The sequence below is a fragment of the Oncorhynchus masou genome, chromosome 5 (assembly GCF_036934945.1).
Source record: "Oncorhynchus masou masou isolate Uvic2021 chromosome 5, UVic_Omas_1.1, whole genome shotgun sequence".
In the NCBI taxonomy this organism is placed as follows: domain Eukaryota; kingdom Metazoa; phylum Chordata; class Actinopteri; order Salmoniformes; family Salmonidae; genus Oncorhynchus; species Oncorhynchus masou.
In genome coordinates this window covers 12,840,540-12,861,932 of record NC_088216.1, presented here as the reverse complement: position 1 = coordinate 12,861,932, position 21,393 = coordinate 12,840,540, and the positions used below count along the sequence as shown (strand labels likewise).

The 21,393-nt window shown below is 49.5% G+C and overlaps 3 protein-coding genes across 3 annotated transcripts in view; 1 reads left to right on the top strand and 2 right to left on the bottom strand.

Annotated features, from left to right (window-relative positions):
- ogal (O-GlcNAcase like) overlaps positions 1-14,909 on the bottom strand; it is a 34,365-nt gene extending 19,456 nt beyond the window's left edge. Inside the window, 12 exon segments of the mRNA XM_064957154.1 lie at positions 4,188-4,456; positions 4,667-4,780; positions 5,091-5,241; positions 8,088-8,227; positions 8,406-8,504; positions 9,139-9,169; positions 9,171-9,246; positions 9,374-9,390; positions 10,065-10,195; positions 10,802-10,899; positions 11,891-11,942; positions 14,477-14,909. Coding sequence (XP_064813226.1) covers positions 4,188-4,456; positions 4,667-4,780; positions 5,091-5,241; positions 8,088-8,227; positions 8,406-8,504; positions 9,139-9,169; positions 9,171-9,246; positions 9,374-9,390; positions 10,065-10,195; positions 10,802-10,899; positions 11,891-11,942; positions 14,477-14,543 — 1,245 coding nt within the window. The 5' untranslated portion in view covers positions 14,544-14,909.
- Positions 14,910-15,264: 355 nt separating this feature from the next.
- LOC135528212 (peroxisome proliferator-activated receptor gamma coactivator-related protein 1-like) overlaps positions 15,265-21,393 on the bottom strand; it is a 29,792-nt gene continuing 23,663 nt past the window's right edge. The window contains exons 11-14 of the mRNA XM_064957144.1: positions 17,884-17,956; positions 17,116-17,237; positions 16,346-16,497; positions 15,265-15,906 (exon numbers count right to left, since the gene is read on the bottom strand). Of these exons, the coding sequence (XP_064813216.1) occupies positions 15,803-15,906; positions 16,346-16,497; positions 17,116-17,237; positions 17,884-17,956 (451 nt within the window). The 3' untranslated portion in view covers positions 15,265-15,802. The remainder of the gene's footprint in view (positions 15,907-16,345; positions 16,498-17,115; positions 17,238-17,883; positions 17,957-21,393) is intronic.
- On the top strand, positions 19,275-21,349 carry LOC135525426 (piggyBac transposable element-derived protein 4-like). Its single transcript, XM_064953062.1, has 4 exons — positions 19,275-19,574; positions 19,676-20,195; positions 20,386-20,704; positions 20,764-21,349. The coding sequence occupies exons 1-4, from the start codon at positions 19,275-19,277 to the stop codon at positions 21,347-21,349; spliced, it is 1,725 nt and encodes a 574-aa protein (XP_064809134.1).

The window sequence follows — 21,393 nt, the reverse complement described above, 5'->3', positions numbered from 1 at the left end:
ACACACTCCTCACCATCTCAGTCCCAACACACACACACACTCCTCACCATCTCAGTCCCAACACACACACACTCCTCACCATCTCAGTCCCAACACACACACACACTCCTCACCATCTCAGTCCCACACACACACACACTCCTCACCATCTCAGTCCCAACACACACACACTCCTCACCATCTCAGTCCCACACACACACACACTCCTCACCATCTCAGTCCCACACACACACACACTCCTCACCATCTCAGTCCCACACACACACACACACTCCTCACCATCTCAGTCCCACACACACACACACTCCTCACCATCTCAGTCCCAACACACACACACACTCCTCACCATCTCAGTCCCCACACACACACACTCCTCACCATCTCAGTCCCAACACACACACACACTCCTCACCATCTCAGTCCCAACACACACACACACACACACTCCTCACCATCTCAGTCCCAACACACACACACTCCTCACCATCTCAGTCCCAACACACACACACACACTCCTCACCATCTCAGTCCCAACACACACACACACTCCTCACCATCTCAGTCCCAACACACACACACTCCTCACCATCTCAGTCCCAACACACACACACACACACACACTCCTCACCATCTCAGTCCCAACACACACACACACTCCTCACCATCTCAGTCCCACACACACACACACACTCCTCACCATCTCAGTCCCAACACACACACACTCCTCACCATCTCAGTCCCAACACACACACACTCCTCACCATCTCAGTCCCACACACACACACTCCTCACCATCTCAGTCCCAACACAGTCCCAACACACACACACTCCTCACCATCTCAGTCCACAACACACACACTCCTCACCATCTCAGTCCCACTCCTCACACAGTCCCACACACACACTCCTCACCATCTCAGTCCCAACACACACACACTCCTCACCATCTCAGTCCCCACACACACACACACTCCTCACCATCTCAGTCCCAACACACACACACTCCTCACCATCTCAGTCCCAACACACACACACTCCTCACCATCTCAGTCCCACACACACACACACTCCTCACCATCTCAGTCCCACCATCTCACACACACACACTCCTCACCATCTCAGTCCCACACACACACACACTCCTCACCATCTCAGTCCCAACACACACACACTCCTCACCATCTCAGTCCTCACCATCTCAGTCCCAACACACACACACACTCCTCACCATCTCAGTCCCACACACACACACACTCCTCACCATCTCAGTCCCACACACACACACACACACTCCTCACCATCTCAGTCCCAACACACACACACACTCCTCACCATCTCAGTCCCACACACACACACACTCCTCACCATCTCAGTCCCACACACACACACACTCCTCACCATCTCAGTCCCACCACACACACACACACACTCCTCACCATCTCAGTCCCAACACACACACACACTCCTCACCATCTCAGTCCCAACACACACACACACACTCCTCACCATCTCAGTCCCACCACACACACACACACACTCCTCACCATCTCAGTCCCACACACACACACACTCCTCACCATCTCAGTCCCAACACACACACACTCCTCACCATCTCAGTCCAACACACACACACACACTCCTCACCATCTCAGTCCCAACACACACACACACTCCTCACCATCTCAGTCCCAACACACTCCTCACACACACACTCCTCACCATCTCAGTCCCAACAACACACACACACTCCTCACCATCTCAGTCCAACAACACACACACACTCCTCACCATCTCAGTCCCAACACACACACACACTCCTCACCATCTCAGTCCCAACACACACACACACACTCCTCACCATCTCAGTCCACTCCTCACCATCTCAGTCCAACACACACACACTCCTCACCATCTCAGTCCCAACACACACACACTCCTCACCATCTCAGTCCCAACACACACACACTCCTCACCATCTCAGTCCCAACACACACACACACTCCTCACCATCTCAGTCCCAACACACACACACTCCTCACCATCTCAGTCCCAACACACACACACACTCCTCACCATCTCAGTCCCAACACACACACACACTCCTCACCATCTCAGTCCCAACACACACACACACACACTCCTCACCATCTCAGTCCCAACACACACACACACACTCCTCACCATCTCAGTCCCAACACACACACACACTCCTCACCATCTCAGTCCCAACACACACACACTCCTCACCATCTCAGTCCCACACACACACACTCCTCACCATCTCCTCCTCAGTCCCATCTCAGTCCCATCTCAGTCCCAACACACACACACTCCTCACCATCTCAGTCCCAACACACACACACTCCTCACCATCTCAGTCCCAACACACACACACACTCCTCACCATCTCAGTCCCACACACACACACACTCCTCACCATCTCAGTCCCATCTCAACACACACACACTCCTCACCATCTCAGTCCCAACACACACACAGTCCCACACTCCTCACCATCTCAGTCCCACACACACACACACACTCCTCACCATCTCAGTCCCCCACACACACACACTCCTCACCATCTCAGTCCCAAACACACACACACACTCCTCACCATCTCAGTCCCAACACACACACACTCCTCACCATCTCAGTCCCAACACACACACACACTCCTCACCATCTCAGTCCCACACACACACACACTCCTCACCATCTCAGTCCCAACACACACACACTCCTCACCATCTCAGTCCCACACACACACACACTCCTCACCATCTCAGTCCCAACACACACACACACCATCTCAGTCCCTCACCATCTCCTCACCATCTCAGTCCCACACACACACACTCCTCACCATCTCAGTCCCAACACACACACACACACTCCTCACCATCTCAGTCCCACACACACACACACACTCCTCATCCCAGTCTCAGTCCTCACCATCTCAGTCCCAACACACACACACTCCTCACCATCTCAGTCCCACCATCTCACACACACACACCTCACCATCTCAGTCCCAACACACACACACTCCTCACCATCTCAGTCCCAACACACACACACACTCCTCACCATCTCAGTCCCACACACACACACACACAGTCCTCACCATCTCAGTCCCACACACACACACACTCCTCACCATCTCAGTCACCATCTCAGTCCCAACACACACACACACACTCCTCACCATCTCAGTCCCAACACACACACACACACTCCTCACCATCTCAGTCCCAACACACACACACACACTCCTCACCATCTCAGTCCCAACACACACACACACTCCTCACCATCTCAGTCCCAACACACACACACTCCTCACCATCTCAGTCCCACACACACACACACACTCCTCACCATCTCAGTCCCAACACACACACACACACACACCTCACCATCTCAGTCCCAACACACACACACTCCTCACCATCTCAGTCCCAACACACACACACACACACTCCTCACCATCTCAGTCCCAACACACACACACACACTCCTCACCATCTCAGTCCCAACACACACACACACACTCCTCACCATCTCAGTCCCAACACACACACACACACTCCTCACCATCTCAGTCCCACACACACACACACTCCTCACCATCTCAGTCCCAACACACACACACACACTCCTCACCATCTCAGTCCCAACACACACACACACTCCTCACCATCCCAGTCCCAACACACACACACACACTCCTCACCATCCCAGTCCCAACACACACACACACACTCCTCACCATCCCAGTCCCAACACACACACACACACTCCTCACCATCTCAGTCCCAACACACACACACACACTCCTCACCATCCCAGTCCCAACACACACACACACACTCCTCACCATCTCAGTCCCACACACACACACACACTCCTCACCATCTCAGTCCCAACACACACACACACACTCCTCACCATCCCAGTCCCAACACACACACACACACTCCTCACCATCTCAGTCCCAACACACACACACACACTCCTCACCATCTCAGTCCCAACACACACACACACTCCTCACCATCTCAGTCCCAACACACACACACACTCCTCACCATCTCAGTCCCAACACACACACACTCCTCACCATCTCAGTCCCAACACACACACACTCCTCACCATCTCAGTCCCAACACACACACCCTCCTCACCATCTCAGTCTCTGCATCTCCCACTGCTTCTCTGTGTGCTTTGAGCCAGTCCAGTTCCGTCAGCATGGTTCTAGCAGTAGAACCGTGTTCATACGGCAGGTAGAACAGTTCTGAGAGGAGCTGGAGATCGTCCAGGGTCAGGGGTTCTGCAGTGAACAGGGGGTTGTCCCCAGAACCTGGCACGTACACGGGGTCTCCCACGTCAGTCTGCATGGGCTCCTCGTCAGAGGACTCTTTCTTCAGGTGGGTGGGGTTCAGAGGTCGAAGGCCTGAGGTGAAGACGACAGCCAGAGAGTTAATTCATCCGTTTTATCTCTTCACAATGAGTAGATGTAATTAAAAAGTGGATCTGGAATCACGGTCCGCATGGAGACGAAGATGTGTTGTTTTCATGCGTTTGCCCACGAGGGGATAAATAAAGTTGTATTGAATTGAATGTTGAAGCTGCCCTCTTGGTTGGTCATCTTTCCCTTCTGTACCTCCAGGCTGGTCCGTGCTGAGGAACTCCTGTAGCCAGTCAGTCAGGGCCAGGGTGAGGGCTCTCTTGGGGCTGTAGCAGGGGTCTGAGCCTGCCTCATCATCATCACCACCTGCTGGGGTGATGACGTAGTTTAGGGTTGATTTAACTCATTGGCATTGTGGTTCATCCTAAGATTGGAAAGTTGGGGGTTCGATCCCCCAGGTTGAGTCATATGGCACTCAGAGGATGGATTGGGGGCGAGGCCTCTCTGCATGGCACTCAGGGGATGGATTGGGGGCGAGGCCTCTCTGCATGGCACTCAGGGGATGGATTGGGGGCGAGGCCCTGCGATAGACTAGCGTCCTGTCCAGGGGTTACTTGTACATCAAGCTGCCTCACAGACATTAAAAGGAGTAAAACAGTATCACCCCATAGATACTCACTCATCTCCACGTCTCTCTGTCCTCCTACTCGTCCTCCTTCAGACCGGCACCACGTTGCCAGGGTATGGATCGCCACGAAGTTAGGGTGGTACTCACAGTTAGGGTTGGTCAGCACCCCTCTCAGCTTGGGGATCAGGTCTGTGGGACGATCCTAAGAAGAGGAAGACATGTAGCGAATTAGGGGGGGGGGGGTGAAATTGTTCCCAAGACCCACTAGAAGAGGACCACAGTAGTGGAGGAGAAAAACTTCTCTATTATTCTACATCTACTATTTTAATTTCCCCTTTATTTAACCAGGTAGGCTAGTTAAGAACACCTTTATTTAACCAGGTTTAACCAGGCTAGTTGAGAACAATTTCTCATTTGCAACTGCGACCTGGCCAAGATAAAAGCATAAAGCATAGCAGTGTGAACAGACAACAACACAGAGTTACACATGGAGTAAACCAATAAACAAGTCAATAACACAGTAGGAAAAAGAGAGTCTATATACATTGTGTGCAAAAGGCATGAGGAGGTAGGCGAATAATTACAATTTTGCAGATTAACACTGGAGTGATAAATGTTCTAGATGGTCATGTACAGGTAGAGATACTGGTGTGCAAAAGAGCAGAAAAGTAAATAAATAAAAACAGTATGGGGATGAGGTAGGTAAATTGGGTGGGCTTTTTACCGATGGACTATGTACAGCTGCAGCAATCGGTTAGCTGCTCAGATAGCAGATGTTTGAAATTGGTGAGGGAGATAAAAGTCTCCAACTTCAGCGATTTTTGCAAGGAAAGGCGGCCAAATGAGGTGTTGGCTTTAGGGATGATCAGTGAGATACACCTGCTGGAGCGCGTGCTACGGGTGGGTGTTGCCATCGTGACCAGTGAACTGAGATGAGGCGGAGCTTTACCTAGCATGGACTTGTAGATGACCTGGAGCCAGTGGGTCTGGCGACGAATATGTAGCGAGGGCCAGCCGACTAGAGCATACAAGTCGCAGTGGTGGGTGGTATAAGGTGCTTTAGTAACAAAACGGATGGCACTGTGATAAACTGCATCCAGTTTGCTGAGTAGAGTATTGGAAGCTATTTTGTAGATGACATCGCCGAAGTCGAGGATCGGAAGGATAGTCAGTTTTACATTTAACATTTACATTTAAGTCATTTAGCAGACGCTCTTATCCAGAGCGACTTACAAATTTTACTAGGGTAAGTTTGACGGCGTGTGTGAAGGAGGCTTTGTTGCGGAATAGAAAGCTGACTCTAGATTTGATTTTAGATTGGAGATTTTTGATATGAGTCTGGAAGGAGAGTTTACAGTCTAGCCAGACACCTAGGTACTTATAGATGTCCACATATTCTAGGTCGGAACCATCCAGGGTGGTGATGCTAGTCGGGCGTGCGGGTGCAGGCAGTGAACCGTTGAAAAGCATGCATTTGGTTTTACTAGCGTTTAAGAGCAGTTGGAGGCCACGGAAGGAGAGTTGTATGGCATTGAAGCTCGTTTGGAGGGTAGAAAGCACAGTGTCCAAGGAAGGGCCAGAAGTATACAGACTATTAACATACTCCCTGTCTACCACACTGCTGCTAGAACACTGCTGCTGCTAGAACACTGCTGCTGCTAGAACACTGCTGCTGCTAGAACACTGCTGCTGCTAGAACACTGCTGCTGCTAGAACACTGCTGCTGCTAGAACACTGCTGCTGCTAGAACACTGCTGCTGCTGGAACACTGCTGCTGCTGGAACACTGCTGCTGCTGGAACACTGCTGCTGCTAGAACACTGCTGCTAGAACACTGCTGCTGCTGGAACACTGCTGCTGCTAGAACACTGCTGCTGCTAGAACACTGCTGCTGCTAGAACACTGCTGCTGCTAGAACACTGCTGCTGCTAGAACACTGCTGCTGCTAGAACACTGCTGCTGCTAGAACACTGCTGCTGCTAGAACACTGCTGCTAGAACACTGCTGCTAGAACACTGCTGCTGCTAGAACACTGCTGCTGCTAGAACAATGCTGCTGCTAGAACACTGCTGGTGCTAGAACACTGCTGCTGCTAGAACACTGCTGCTGCTGGAACACTGCTGCTGCTAGAACACTGCTGCTGCTAGAACACTGCTGCTGCTAGAACACTGCTGCTGCTAGAACACTGCTGCTAGAACACTGCTGCTGCTAGAACACTGCTGCTAGAACACTGCTGCTAGAACACTGCTGCTGCTGGAACACTGCTGCTGCTGGAACACTGCTGCTGCTGGAACACTGCTGCTAGTGCAATAGTTGTGCATTATATAGGCAATAGTGGTTGAAAAGACAATAATCATCATAAACCTTCCACAATAGAAGGTGAATAGAAAAGTCTATTAATAATAGACACCTTGTATGGTCTCATCCCCTGGGGTCACAGTGTTAATAGACACCTTGTATGGTCTCATCCCCTGGGGTCACAGTGTTAATAGACACCTTGTATGGTCTCATCCCCTGGGGTCACAGTGTTAATAGACACCTTGTATGGTCTCATCCCCTGGGGTCACAGTGTTAATAGACACCTTGTATGGTCTCATCCCCTGGGGTCACAGTGTTAATAGACACCTTGTATGGTCTCATCCCCTGGGGTCACAGTATTAATAGACACCTTGTATGGTCTCATCCCCTGGGGTCACAGTGTTAATAGACACCTTGTATGGTCTCATCCCCTGGGGTCACAGTGTTAATAGACACCTTGTATGGTCTCATCCCCTGGGGTCACAGTGTTAATAGACACCTTGTATGGTCTCATCCCCTGGGGTCACAGTGTTAATAGACACCTTGTATGGTCTCATCCCCTGGGGTCACAGTGTTAATAGACACCTTGTATGGTCTCATCCCCTGGGGTCACAGTGTTAAGACACCTTGTATGGTCTCATCCCCTGGGGTCACAGTGTTAAGACACCTTGTATGGTCTCATCCCCTGGGGTCACAGTGTTAAGACACCTTGTATGGTCTCATCCCCTGGGGTCACAGTGTTAATATACACCTTGTATGGTCCCATGAAGATTCTCTGGGGGTCGTAGTCATTGGCGTGGATGTTGTCCCAGATAACCGGCGCCCTCTTCAGGACGGAGGACACCTCTACAATGGACTCTACCGTGATGTGGTGCGACACCACCTTAGGACCTGCAGGACAGGATAGCATAGAGTGGGTTAGATGGGATGCCTGATAGTCTTAACACTGCGCTTTGTAATGTCCTTAAAACTCACTCATCCGAGGAAACATTCCAGGAGCGAAATTAGCAAACAGACCATAGTTGGTGGACAACAAAAGGAAGGAAAGTGACTTCCTGGCTGCTCTCACCTGTCCAGAGAACATCAATCCCAGGTAGGAGGTTCCCTCCCACAGTGTGAAGGTAGGCCGACTGGGAGACGTTAGGAGTGCAGAATGCTGCACAGTAATCTGAAACAAACCACAACACACACAGACATTCTAGTCCTTGACGACACTTGCAAAAAGCAGCAAATTGTGAGAAAATAAATCATTTATATTGAATCTTAAAACAGGGTTGTGTCCAATATGGCTGCCAGCAACCAACATGTAATGGAACACTGCTTTTAATTACAATGACCTTCTCACTGTGCGGTTGTCTGACATTGGAATGTTGATATGGAATTAGAATGTCCATTCTAGATCCTTCTGATTCTATTTCTATGGGTCTGACTGACCGTTCTTCCATTCTAGATCCTTCTGATTCTATTTCTATGGGTCTGACTGACCGTTCTTCCATTCTAGATCCTTCTGATTCTGTTTCTATGGGTCTGACTTTCTATGGTCTGACTGCTCTTCCATTCTAGATCATTCTGATTCTATTTCTATGGGTCTGACTGACCGTTCTTCCATTCTAGATCCTTCTGATTCTATTTCTATGGGTCTGACTGACCGTTCGTCCATTCTAGATCCTTCTGATTCTATTTCTATGGGTCTGACTGACCGTTCTTCCATTCTAGATCCTTCTGATTCTATTTCTATGGGTCTGACTGACCGTTCTTCCATTCTAGATCATTCTGATTCTGTGGTGATGGTCTGAGCTCACCTGTGGGGCAGAAGAAGGAACTGTCCCAGGCTGTCCCAGAGGAATGCCTGCTTGTCCGCCGGACACATCTCTGTCTCGATGTCGTCGAAGAGGAGGGAGAAGGAACTGACCACTCACCTGAGGAGCTTTTCTCTCTAAACAGTTCGAGCTGAATGCCAGCTTTTCCATGGTTCGGACACATCCAGTTCTAGGTACCTCTGGAACATTGGTCCAGTTCTAGGTTACCATGGTTCTGCAGCCAAATCCACTCACCTGGAAGAGGAGGGGAGGAGAAATCAGCTTTTCTCTCTAAACATAGTTCTAATACCATCACCTGGTCCAGTTCTAGGTTACCATGGTTCTAGAACATCACCTGGTCCAGTTCTAGGTTACCATGGTTCTGGAACATCACCTGGTCCAATTCTAGGTTACCATGGTTCTAGAACATCACCTGGTCCAGTTCTAGGTTACCATGGTTCTAGAACATCACCTGGTCCAGTTCTAGGTTACCATGGTTCTAGAACACATCAGTTCTGGTTCCATGGTTCTAGAACATCACCTGGTCCAGTTCTAGGTTACCATGGTTCTAGAACATCACCTGGTCCAGTTCTAGGTTACCATGGTTCTAGAACATCACCTGGTCCAGTTCTAGGTTACCATGGTTCTAGAACATCACCTGGTCCAGTTCTAGGTTACCATGGTTTAGAACATCACCTGGTCCAGTTCTAGGTTACCATGGTTCTAGAACATCACCTGGTCCAGTTCTAGGTTACCATGGTTCTAGAACATCACCTGGTCCAGTTCTAGGTTACCATGGTTCTAGAACATCACCTGGTCCAGTTCTAGGTTACCATGGTTCTAGAACATCACCTGGTCCAGTTCTAGGTTACCATGGTTCTAGAACATACCTGGTCCAGTTCTAGGTTACCATCGTTCTAGAACATCACCTGGTCCAGTTTCCTCTTCAGGGTGGCAACCTCTTTGGGGTTGGAGAATGTGATGTCCAATCCAGGGGAGATGGCGTAGATGAAGTCCACTCCGTTCTTCTTCGCTGCAGTTATCAGAGCAACCAGTTTCTCTGGAACAGAAGATTAAGATTCACCCCAAATGGCCCCCTATTCCCGTTATAGTGCACTACTTTTGACCAGGTCAAAGGTCGTGCATTATATATCCTGTACATGCTGTATAGATTAGGGAAGAGGGTGCCACGTCAAAGTAAAATAAAAAGACCATTTTAACTTCACTTAACCAGGTAAATGGATTGACAAGAACACATTTTATTTGATCAAGTCTCAAAATGACGACCTGAAGATGTGCACCATCTACTTCTACTATCTGAGGGAAATGGTGTCATTCGAGACAGAGGCTTTCACAACAATGCGATAGTTGCTAAGTAGATCAATTAAATCAAAGTAGATCAAAAGGTAAATGGGAGTGGATCTTCAGGTCAAAGTGAGGGCATCAACGATGATCTGACATGACAACATATCATCAGTATGGAGCTGCATCTCCTAGGCAACGCCACAACAACAACAACACACATCACAATCACTATGTCTCTTATCTGAACTAAGGGTGGGGTGTAACTAGGTGGTACTGATAGGCCACAGGGGTCAGGGGTTTGCAACGCTGTGTGTGTGTGTGTGTGTGCGTGTGTGTGTGTGAGACGCTGTGTCCTCCTAACCTGCCTCCTCAGGTGAGTACAGGTCCCTCCAGTACATTCTGTGTTTGTAGTCATCTTTAGGGGCGTAGAGGTACGTGTTCAGACCCCACTTCTTCTCCCTACACAAACAAACACACTGTGTGAGACACTTCTGCTCTCTACACAAACAAAAACACACTGTGTGAGACACTTCTGCTCTCTACACAAACAAACACACTGTGTGAGACACTTCTGGAAAAGCAAAAACACACTGTGTGAGACACTTCTGCTCTCTACACAAACAAAAACACACTGTGTGAGACACTTCGGTACAAAACAAACACACTGTGTAAGACACTTCTGGCAACAACTTCCTGTAAAGCTGGGATCTGGAGTGAAAGGAACAACTTCCTGTAAGGGCTGGATCTGTAAGGGCTGGTGAAAGCAACAACTTCCTGTAAGGACTGGATCGGTGAAAGCAACAACTTCCTGTAAGGACTGGATCGGTGAAAGCAACAACTTCCTGTAAGGGCTGGATCGGTGAAAGGAACAACTTCCTGTAAGGACTGGATCGGTGAAAGGAACAACTTCCTGTAAGGGCTGGATCGGTGAAAGCAACAACTTCCTGTAAGGACTGGATCGGTGAAAGGAACAACTTCCTGTAAGGACTGGATCGGTGAAAGGAACAACTTCCTGTAAGGGCTGGATCGGTGAAAGCAACAACTTCCTGTAAGGGCTGGATCGGTGAAAGGAACAACTTCCTGTAAGGGCTGGATCGGTGAAAGGAACAACTTCCTGTAAGGGCTGGATCGGTGAAAGGAACAACTTCCTGTAAGGACTGGATCGGTGAAAGGAACAACTTCCTGTAAGGGCTGGATCGGTGAAAGGAACAAGGTGGATAATAAGTTCCCTGTGACGAAGAGGGAGAGAAAGAGGATGATGAAGAGGGAGAGAAAGACTGATGAAGAGGGAGAGAAAGAGGATGATGAGGGAGAGAAAGAGGATGATGAAGAGGGAGAGAAAGACTGATGAAGAGGGAGAGAAAGAGGATGATGAAGAGGGAGAGAAAGAGGATGATGAAGAGGGAGAGAAAGAGTATTGGTGAGTGTGTGTTTAGAAATGGTTTACTACCTTTGGAAAAGCTCAGTCCTCTGTTCCATAGTCCATGGTCGCCCGTAAAAGCCTGAGTGAAGCAAAGGTCATAAACGTTTACAGTTGTCAGGCATAATGTGGGGCACAGAGCAAAGCTGTCATCAAGGCAACGGGTGGCTGCTTTGAAGAACATAAAATATATTTTCATTTGTTGAACACTTTGTTGCTTACTACATGATTCCATATGTGTTATTTCATAGTTTTGATGTCTTCACTGTTATTCTACAATGTAGAAAATAGTAAAAAATAAAGAAAAACCCTGGAATGATTAAGTGTGTCCAAACTTTTGACTGGTACTGTAAATGGGATTGGTAACTCCGGTCCTCCAGAGCCTGATTGGTGTCACTGTTTTTGCCTCAGCTAACACACCTGACTCCAATGATCAACTAATAGTCGTCTTCAGTTTAGAATGCAATTAGCTTAAATCAGCTGTGTTTGCTAGAGATGGGGGAATGTGACACCCCTCCACCCCTCAGGACTGGAGTTTCCCAGCCCTGATATAAACTCAGCAACAACAAAACAATGTCCCCTTTTCAGGACCTTGTCTTTCAAAGATAATTCGTAAAAATCAAAATAACTTCACAGATCTTCATTGTAAAGAGTTGAAACACAGTTTCCCATACTTGTTCAATGAACCATAAACAATTCATGAACATGCACCTGTGGAACGGTTGTTAAGACACTAACAGCTTACAGACGGTAGGCAATTAAGGTCACAGTTATGAAAACTTAGGACACTAAAGAGTCCTTTCTACTGACTCTGAAAAACACAAAAAGAAAGATGCCCAGGGTCCCTGCTCATCTGCGTGAACGTGCCTTAGGCATGCTGCAAGGAGCATGAGGACTGCAGATGTGCCCAGGGTCCCTGCTCATCTGCGTGAACGTGCCTTAGGCATGCTGCAAGGAGCATGAGGACTGCAGATGTGCCCAGGGTCCCTGCTCATCTGCGTGAACGTGCCTTAGGCATGCTGCAAGGAGGCATGAGGACTGCAGATGTGGCCCGGGAGACAGGACGGGCAGCTGATCATCCTCGCAGTGGCAGACCACGTGTAACAACACCTGCACAGGATCGGTACATCCGAACATCACACCTGCTGCACAGGTACAGGATGGCAACAACAACTGCCCGAGTTACACCAGGAACGCACAATCCCTCCATCAATGCTCAGACTGTCTGCAATAGGCTGAGAGAGGCTGGACTGAGGGCTTGTAGGCCTGTTGTAAGGCAGGTCCTCACCAAAAATCACAGGCAACAACGTCGCCTATGAGCACAAACCCACCATCGCTGGACCAAACAGGACTGGCAAAAAGTGCTCTTCACTGCGAGTTGCGGTTTTGTCTCATCAGGGGTGTTGGTCGGATTTGCGTTTATTGTCGAAGGAATGAGAGTTACACCGAGGCCTGTACTCTGGAGCGGGATCGATTTGGAGGTGGAGGGTCCGTCATGGTCTGGGGCGGTGTGTCACAGCATCATCAAACTGAGCTTGTTGTCATTGCAGGCAATCTCAACGCTGTGCGTTATAGGGAAGACATCCTCCTCCCTCATGTGTTACTCTTCCTGCAGGCTCATCCTGACATGACCCTCCAGCATGACGATGCCACCAGCCATACTGCTCGTTCTGTGCGTGATTTCCTGAAAGACAGGAATGTCAGTGTTCTGCCATGGCCAGCGAAGAGCCCGGATCTTAATCCCATTGAGTACGTCTGGGACCTGTTGGATCGGAGGGTGAGGGCTAGGGCCATTCCCCCAGAAATGTTCAGGAACTTGTAGGTGCCTTGGTGGAAGAGTGGGGTAACATCTCACAGCAAGACCTGGAAAATCTGGTGCAGTCCATGAGGAGAAGATGCACTGCAGTATTTAATGCAGCTGGTGGCCACCAGATACTGACTGTTACTTTTGACCCCTCCTTTGTTCAGGGACACATTATTCCATTTCTGTTAGTCACATGTCTGTGGAACTTGTTCAGTTTATGTCTCAGTTGTTGAACCTTATGTTCATACAAATATTTACACGTTTAGTTTGCTGAAAATAAACGCAGTTGACAGTGATGACATTTATTTTTTTGCTGCGTTTACAATGTCTTCATAGAACTACAATTTTCTCATAGAATGTACTCATAGAACTAGAATGTACTCATAGTACTAGAATGTACTCATAGAACTAGAATGTACTCATAGAACTAGAATGTACCCATAGAACTAGAATGTACTCAGAACTAAAAATTTACTCAGATAATTCAAGTCTTCATAGAACTAGAATGTCCTCATGGAATTTGAATGTCTTAATACAATTACAATGTCTTAATAGAACTAAAATGCCCTCCTAGAATTAGAAAATAAACGCAGTTGACAGTGAGAGGACGTTTCTTTTTTTTGCTGAGTTTAATATGGTGTATATCCAAATGTACCATATTATAATCTGACACATGCACTGAAATATGTGGCGTAATGTAACTACATTGAATCAAAACAGACACTATTTGTGGGCCTTTCCTACAGCACGCTATTTGATTGACATTTTACAGTAGGTAGACCAATTGACGTGATGACGAGTAGAACTCTCACCTTCCACCACACCACTGATGAACCTGCGGGTCTTCCCTGTCGCCTTGGAAGCGCTCGGCTTCGGCATGGTTTTCTCCAAGTTCTAGGTCGTTTCAATGTGTGTACCTGTCCCGGAGATGATTTGATCTGGCGTTAGATGAAGCCTTTAGTAGCACATCGAGCTAAGTAAAGTTACTCAATGACAATCGATCACTCAAAATGGCCAAGCTGTGTTTGTGTCAACCACGTAGCTCTGCATGGGATTTTATTAGAATGATAGTTGAGTTCCTTATTGCTCCCTAGTGCGCAGACTCAGTAGCTCGCCAAATAAAGCGATACAAGTTGTATTACACAATTAGACAGTGTAATGCCAATCATAGGAAGAATGATAAAAGTGAAGAAAATATTGTTTTAGTTAACCATGCGCGTGTGCAATCGTGGATCGACGTAGGGCTACTGGTTGATGCGTGCTTAAAGAGACAGTGTACAATTTCCTTTAAAGGGTCCGCTCTCCATCTTATCAACATGTCAAATAAATAAACTGGCATTAGTTCACAAGTCTACTTTAACTTAATTAATCTTCATCTTAAACTAGTCTTGCTTGTGATTACCTTGTCCCATCCTTTTCAAAGTCAATGTAGTTTTGGAAATGTATAGTGTTGCAGGTTAATTATTTTCTACATTGTGAGCTTCAAAGCCAAAAGGTTGGCTGTTTACTAAGCAATTCATTTCCACTTTAAGAAGACTGACAGTGTAGGTTTTGAGATATTCCTTCATCCAACCAGTCGGGACAATGGGATGGACACTAGTTCAGTATTACACAATAGTCTTTATTCATTCATAAAGAACATGTTCATAATTGGGAATAAAGTGACTAAGGGAATCTCAACTTTTTAAACATTGTAACAGACAAGAGTAAAGCAAAGCTTGCAAGTGCAATATTAGTGCAAACAAAGAGATTTAAAAAGATCCTTCTTAAAAAAAACAATAATAATTTAAAAAAACTTAACAATATTCTAATCATTTTCCTATGATTCTTTTTCCTTAAAAATATTTTTACTGCATCAACAAAGTTTTGCTATCACGGTAAATAAAATGAGTTGATAAGAGTGAACCAATACAAGTTAAAACAACATTTAAACATGTTAAAGTATGTGCATATAGCTCTGAGGTAAGTCTTGCTAACGTGTTGGCTCAGTCCCAAATAACACCCCGTTCCCTTCTATAGAGGGCACTGCTTTGAGACCAGAACCCTAAGGTTAGTACCCTCTATAGGGAATAGGGTGACATTTGGGACCTTCTCTCCATCATTCCTTTCTTGGCTCCCTCTCTTCCTCCAGGACTCTGCTACCGCTTCAAGCCTTTCTGTGCCTGCTTCAATAGAGTGTCAAAGTCCAGCTCCTCCTCCTCACTTTTCGCTGGAGTGGGTTCCTCCTCTTCCCGATTAGAATCTGGTGAAACAAACCAGTTCAGTTACCAATATGCTATGATTTCAACCTGTTTACCCTGCAATTACATCTGCGACCCTGGGCATGTGACTTAGTAAACTCGTCATCTATTTCCCAAAAGGGGAAAGCCTTCGTTCGAGAGGCTGATACACATTCTTAATAAACACAGGGCGCCATTGTGTGGCAGGTAGCCTGGTGGTTAGGAACGTTGGGCCAGTAACCGAAAGGTTGATGGATCAAATCCCCGAGCTGACAAGGTCAAATCTGTTGCCACTGAGCAAGGCAGTTAACCCACTGTTCTCCAGGCGCCCGAATATGTGCATGTCGATTAAGGCCACCGCACCTCTCTGATTCAGAGGAGTTGGGTTAAAGTGGAAGACATTTCAGTTGAACAACTGAGTAGGTATCTCCCTTTCCCATTGGGACCCTTAAAGGTTCTCACCTAGGTCGGCGTACGTAGATTTGCAGAACTGACGCCTGCCCCCGAAGCAGAGGTCAAAGGGCAGCTCGTCAGGTCTCCTCAGCTTGTAACCGTTCTCGATGGCTGCGAACGCATCTTTCATGTTGTAGAACGTCACAAAGCCGTAGTGGTCGCTATGGAAACAGAACACAGGTTCTGACATTGTTATTTCCCAACCACCTGACCTGGACAAAGGTAAGTCACCTGATGAAATAAGTCTCCAATAAATAACATGAAGTATGATTTTATCTGAGGGGACAGAGAGAGAGAGGTGAGGGGGACAGAGAGAGAGAGGTGAGGGGGACAGAGAGAGAGAGGTGAGGGGGACAGGGGGACAGAGAGAGAGAGGTGAGGGGGACAGAGAGAGAGAGGTGAGGGGGACAGAGAGAGAGGTGAGGGGGAGAGAGAGGTGAGGTGAGGGGGACAGAGAGAGAGAGGTGAGGGGGACAGAGAGAGAGGTGAGGGGGAGAGAGGTGAGGGGGACAGAGAGAGGGGGACAGAGAGAGAGAGGTGAGGGGGACAGAGAGAGAGGTGAGGGGGACAGAGAGAGGAGGTGAGGGGGACAGAGAGGTGAGGGGGACAGAGAGAGAGGTGAGGGGGACAGAGAGGGGGACAGAGAGGAGGGGGAGGGGGACAGAGGGGGAGAGGTGAGGGGGACAGAGGGGGGGAAAGAGGACAGAGAAAGTCTAGAGACAAAAAGAGTTTAAAGACACTGATGCTAACAATCTCTTTTGATGCAGAGAGAGACTCACCCCCTGTCTCTACAGTGCAGGGTGCATTCCTCCACCTCTCCAAACAGAGAGAAGCGTTCTCTCAGCTCCGCGTGCATCATGGTCCTCTGGATGCGGCCCACGTACACCACCCTGCGCTCGTCCTGGCCACACAAAAACAACGCACCAAGGGTTGTCACTATCACAAGCCCTGCAGATTCATACAAATGATCTTCTTAAAATCCGATTTTAAACTCAGCTGTAATGTGTTTTAATGGGATGTGTGAAAGGGGACCGCTGTCATAGGCCCTCACCTCACAGGCCTCTCCCAGGAGCATCTGTTATGCTTTTAGAGGAGAAGGAGATGAGCCTCCAGCAATGTCATTGAAATACATTGTAGTGCATGCTGTTCTATCACACATACAATGATGTCGGGGAATAAAAGTGCTTGTTGTTTCAAACATCTTTGTTATTGTAATAATCTCAAACAGGCGTGGCAGTTTCACCGCAACTCATCCAACGGTCACCCTGACCACACTGCTAACCTTATTCCTGACCTAAATCCAACACCAACAAGCTCATTTTGGGTTCCATAAATGTTTATGATATAGCCAATCTTCAATTTGCAGCTTGGCCATCTGGTGGGAACCGAAGAGGACAGTTGGTGGCAATTTGGTCTCCAAATCAAATCAGGAAGTAATGTCACATTTACATTTAACATCTTAAAAAGTATAAAAATTATATTTCTAAAATGTTAACAGCAAAAACACAAGGTGTACCACAGTTTGTAATGTACTACACAGTACTCACTATGGCTTTCAGTTTTTGACTTCTCATATCTTGTTGTCTCTTTCGTTTCCTGGAGTCCCTGATGTTGTTGGAGCTGAAGGTTGGGGCAGGGGAGAGGAGACAGCAAGGTGAGACGGACTACAGAAGACCAGTGTGGCTATAGTTTAATCTAATAGTCTAATACAATCATTCAGAACTCCTTTAATAATACACAACCCTAAAAACATTTACAAAATACTTTTAAAAAAGTTATTTAAGTAACAACAACCATACCCAAAAGGCACAATATCCACAACCAAGGGAAGGTAGTGTTGCGTTTTAGAATCAATACCCAAACTCACACGGGGCCCAAGGGCAGTACGGGGGGACAGCCTGTCACTTCGCACACAGGGCCCTTGCCCGGAATGTGGCGCTTGTGAATTCTGGGGCAGGATGTATGACTAGTATCCACCTGGTGGTAGTGTGGTACAAGTAATGAATGCAATAATAACAACAACCATACCCAAAAGGCACAATATCCACAACCAAGGGAAGGTAGTGCAGGAGGGGGGGGCGTTTTTAGAATCAATACCCAAACTCACACGGGGCCCAAGGGCAGTACGGGGGGACAGCCTGTCACTTCGCACACAGGGCCCTTGCCCGGAATGTGGCGCTTGTGAATTCTGGGGCAGGATGTATGACTAGTATCCACCTGGTGGTAGTGTGGTACAAGTAATGAATGCAATAATTAACCCTCCCGTTGTCTCGGCGGGTCTGACCCGTGGGCAGGGGAGTTGATCCCCCGCTGTGTGTGTGGGTCAGAGTGACCACGGGCAGCCTTAGCAAGGTGTATGTTGTAACCCTCCCAGCCCTGTCTGGACCGGGTCATAGTGACCCCGGGCAGCATTACGAGTTGATTTCCCCGTGTCTGCGTGGGTCAGAGTGACCCTGGCAGCCTTAGCAAGGTGTATGTTGTAACCCTCCCAGCCCTGTCTGGACCGGGTCAGAGTGACCCCGGCCCTGTGTTACGAGTTGTTCCCCTGTGTCTGGGCCGGGTCAGAGTGACCCTGGCACCACTTGTCCACAAGAACTCAGTGCAAGAGCTTGTTGTAATCACACGGGGAGGCCAGCCAAGCATACCGGATGGACCGAAGGGCCCGAAGGAGCAGACAGGGCCGACAACGCGCATCGTCCGTTCGCGTGCCTCGTCCCATTCACGTGGCCTGTGTAAGCTGGCCGTAGAGAGGCTACTAATATTGTCAGGAAGAAGAAGAAAGAAGAAGGAAGAAGAAGACGAGGACAACGACAAGGAGGAATAGGACCCCGCCGAGCGTGAGCCCTCCGCCTACGACTGTAAGCCGGCCGTACAGAGGCTACTAATATTGTCAGGAAGTAGAAGAAGAACAAGAAGGAACAAGGAGAAGGAGAAGAAGATGAGGACCATGATGAGGACCATGATGAGGACGACGACGAGGAGGAATACAACCCTGCCGAGCGTGAGCCCTCCGCCTACGACGCCTCGCAGTCCTTGTTTCAGCGCGGCTCAGGTCCTGGAACAGATATCCTCCAGTGTCGACCAAGAAGACTACTGCGAATCCGAAGAGGAGGACGTTTCGGAAGATGAAGACGGTGAGGAATACAACCCCGAGCGTGATGCGGACGACTACGACGGCGACTCGGCCTCGCGGTCGTGCTCCTCTTCGGAGGAAGAGGGAGAGCGAGACACGGCCGCTGCCCGAGAGCGAGACAGAGAGCCAGATCGAGACAGAGCCAGCGAGACAGAGAGGACGCGGCGTCATCCGCCCGAGCCCAAAGGGAGACGTTGCTGTCAAAGAACGGCAAAATCAAATGGTCCTCCGTGGCCATCCGCCGCCACGGCCCCGTCGTGACGCCGGGCCCCACGGCCTACGCCGCATCGCGAGCGCTCGACATCGAGTCCACCTTCCGGCTGTTTGTCACACCGGCCATAGAAAAGATAATTGTGGACATGACAAATCTGCAGGGGGTGAGAAAATACGGCGACGGCTGGCGACCCATGGACTCCACCGACCTGCGCGCCTACGTAGGGCTGCTGATCCTAGCCGGCGTCTACAGGTCCCGAGGCGAGGCCGCGGCCAGCCTGTGGGACGCCGAGAGCGGCAGGACCGTGTTCCGCGCCACCATGCCGCTCAAGGTGTTTCACAAGTACTCGAGGCTGCTGCGATTCGACGACCGCCAGTCGAGACCCGCGAGACTCGCCACCGACAGACTGGCGGCCATAAGAGAGGTATGGAACCTGTGGGAGGAGCGGCAGCCGGCCCTCTACAACCCTGGGCCCGACGTGATGGTGGACGAACAACTGGTCCCGTTCAGAGGTACCGTCTATGTATCTGTGTATGTACGTGTAGCATAGAGAGGTAGCACTAGTAGCGTGGGCAGTACTAGCAATCGGCAGTAGTAGCAATCGGCAGTAGCGGCGGCGGCTGCGTGTAACATAAACGCAGTGCCCCAACTTTAACCATGACGCTGCTAATCTCCTCTCCCCTCCCTTCACCCCACCGAAAGGACGCTGTCCTTTCCGACAGTACATTCCCAGCAAGCCGGCCAAATACGGCATCAAGTCGTGGGTGGCCTGCGACGTCAAGTCCAGCTACGCTTGGAAGATGCAAGTCTACACCGGCAAGGCGGCCGGCGGTGGCCCCGAGAAGAACCAGGGCACCCGCGTCGTCCTCGATCTGACCGAGGGACTGCCGGCCGGTCACAACGTCACGTGTGACAATTTCTTCACCTCCTACGAACTGGGCCAGCGGCTCCTCGAGAGGAACCTCACCATGGTGGGCACGGTGAGAAAGAACAAGGCCGAGCTCCCGCCCGCGCTGCTCGAGTCAAAGGGCAGACAGGTCCTGTCCTCCAGGTTCGCCTTCACAACGTGGTTCTTCTGAGCACGCTGCACGCGGAGCCCGACGTTAGCGATCGCCGCGACCGGAAGCCGGCCCTCATCCTAGACTACAACTGCAACAAGGGCGGCGTGGACAACCTAGACAAGGTGGTCGGCACCTACAGCTGCAGACGGATGACCGCCCGCTGGCCCCTGGTCATCTTCCACAACATTCTCGACGCATCCTCCTACAACGCCTTTGTCATATGGCGAGAGATCAAGCCCGACTGGATGCCTGGGAAGCGGAACAAGAGGAGGGTGTTCCTGGAGCAGCTCGGAAAGGCACTCGTGAAGCCCTTGATCCAAAGAAGGCATCGTCTCCCCCGCACCCAAGCCGCTTCCGCACTTGTCAAAGTCCTACAGAGTGCCACCGCCGAGGCTCGTCCGCCAGCCCGGGAGCAAGCCGCTGGCCCGGTCTCCGCCGCCGCCCCCCCGCCGGTGGCGAGTAAGAGGTGTCAGCTCTGCCCACCCAAGGACGCCAAGACACACACCGCGTGCTGTAGGTGTAAAAAATATATCTGCAAAGGCAGTTCACACGCATACTGTCACACTTGTGCCCACTGGGCCTTTAGCCAAGACGGGACAGGGTGACCCGGGGGGGGACACTGTGTGGTAGGCATAATAGGAGGACAACG

Excerpts from the sequence above, each read along its gene's own strand:
- LOC135525426 (XM_064953062.1), top strand. The coding sequence starts at position 19,275 with ATGAGGACCATGATGAGGACCATGATGAGGACGACGACGAGGAGGAAT. Across the intron at positions 20,196-20,385 it reads ACAACTGGTCCCGTTCAGAG|GACGCTGTCCTTTCCGACAG; the intron begins GTACCGTCTATG and ends CCCCACCGAAAG. Across the intron at positions 20,705-20,763 it reads CTCCCGCCCGCGCTGCTCGA|CACGCTGCACGCGGAGCCCG; the intron begins GTCAAAGGGCAG and ends GGTTCTTCTGAG.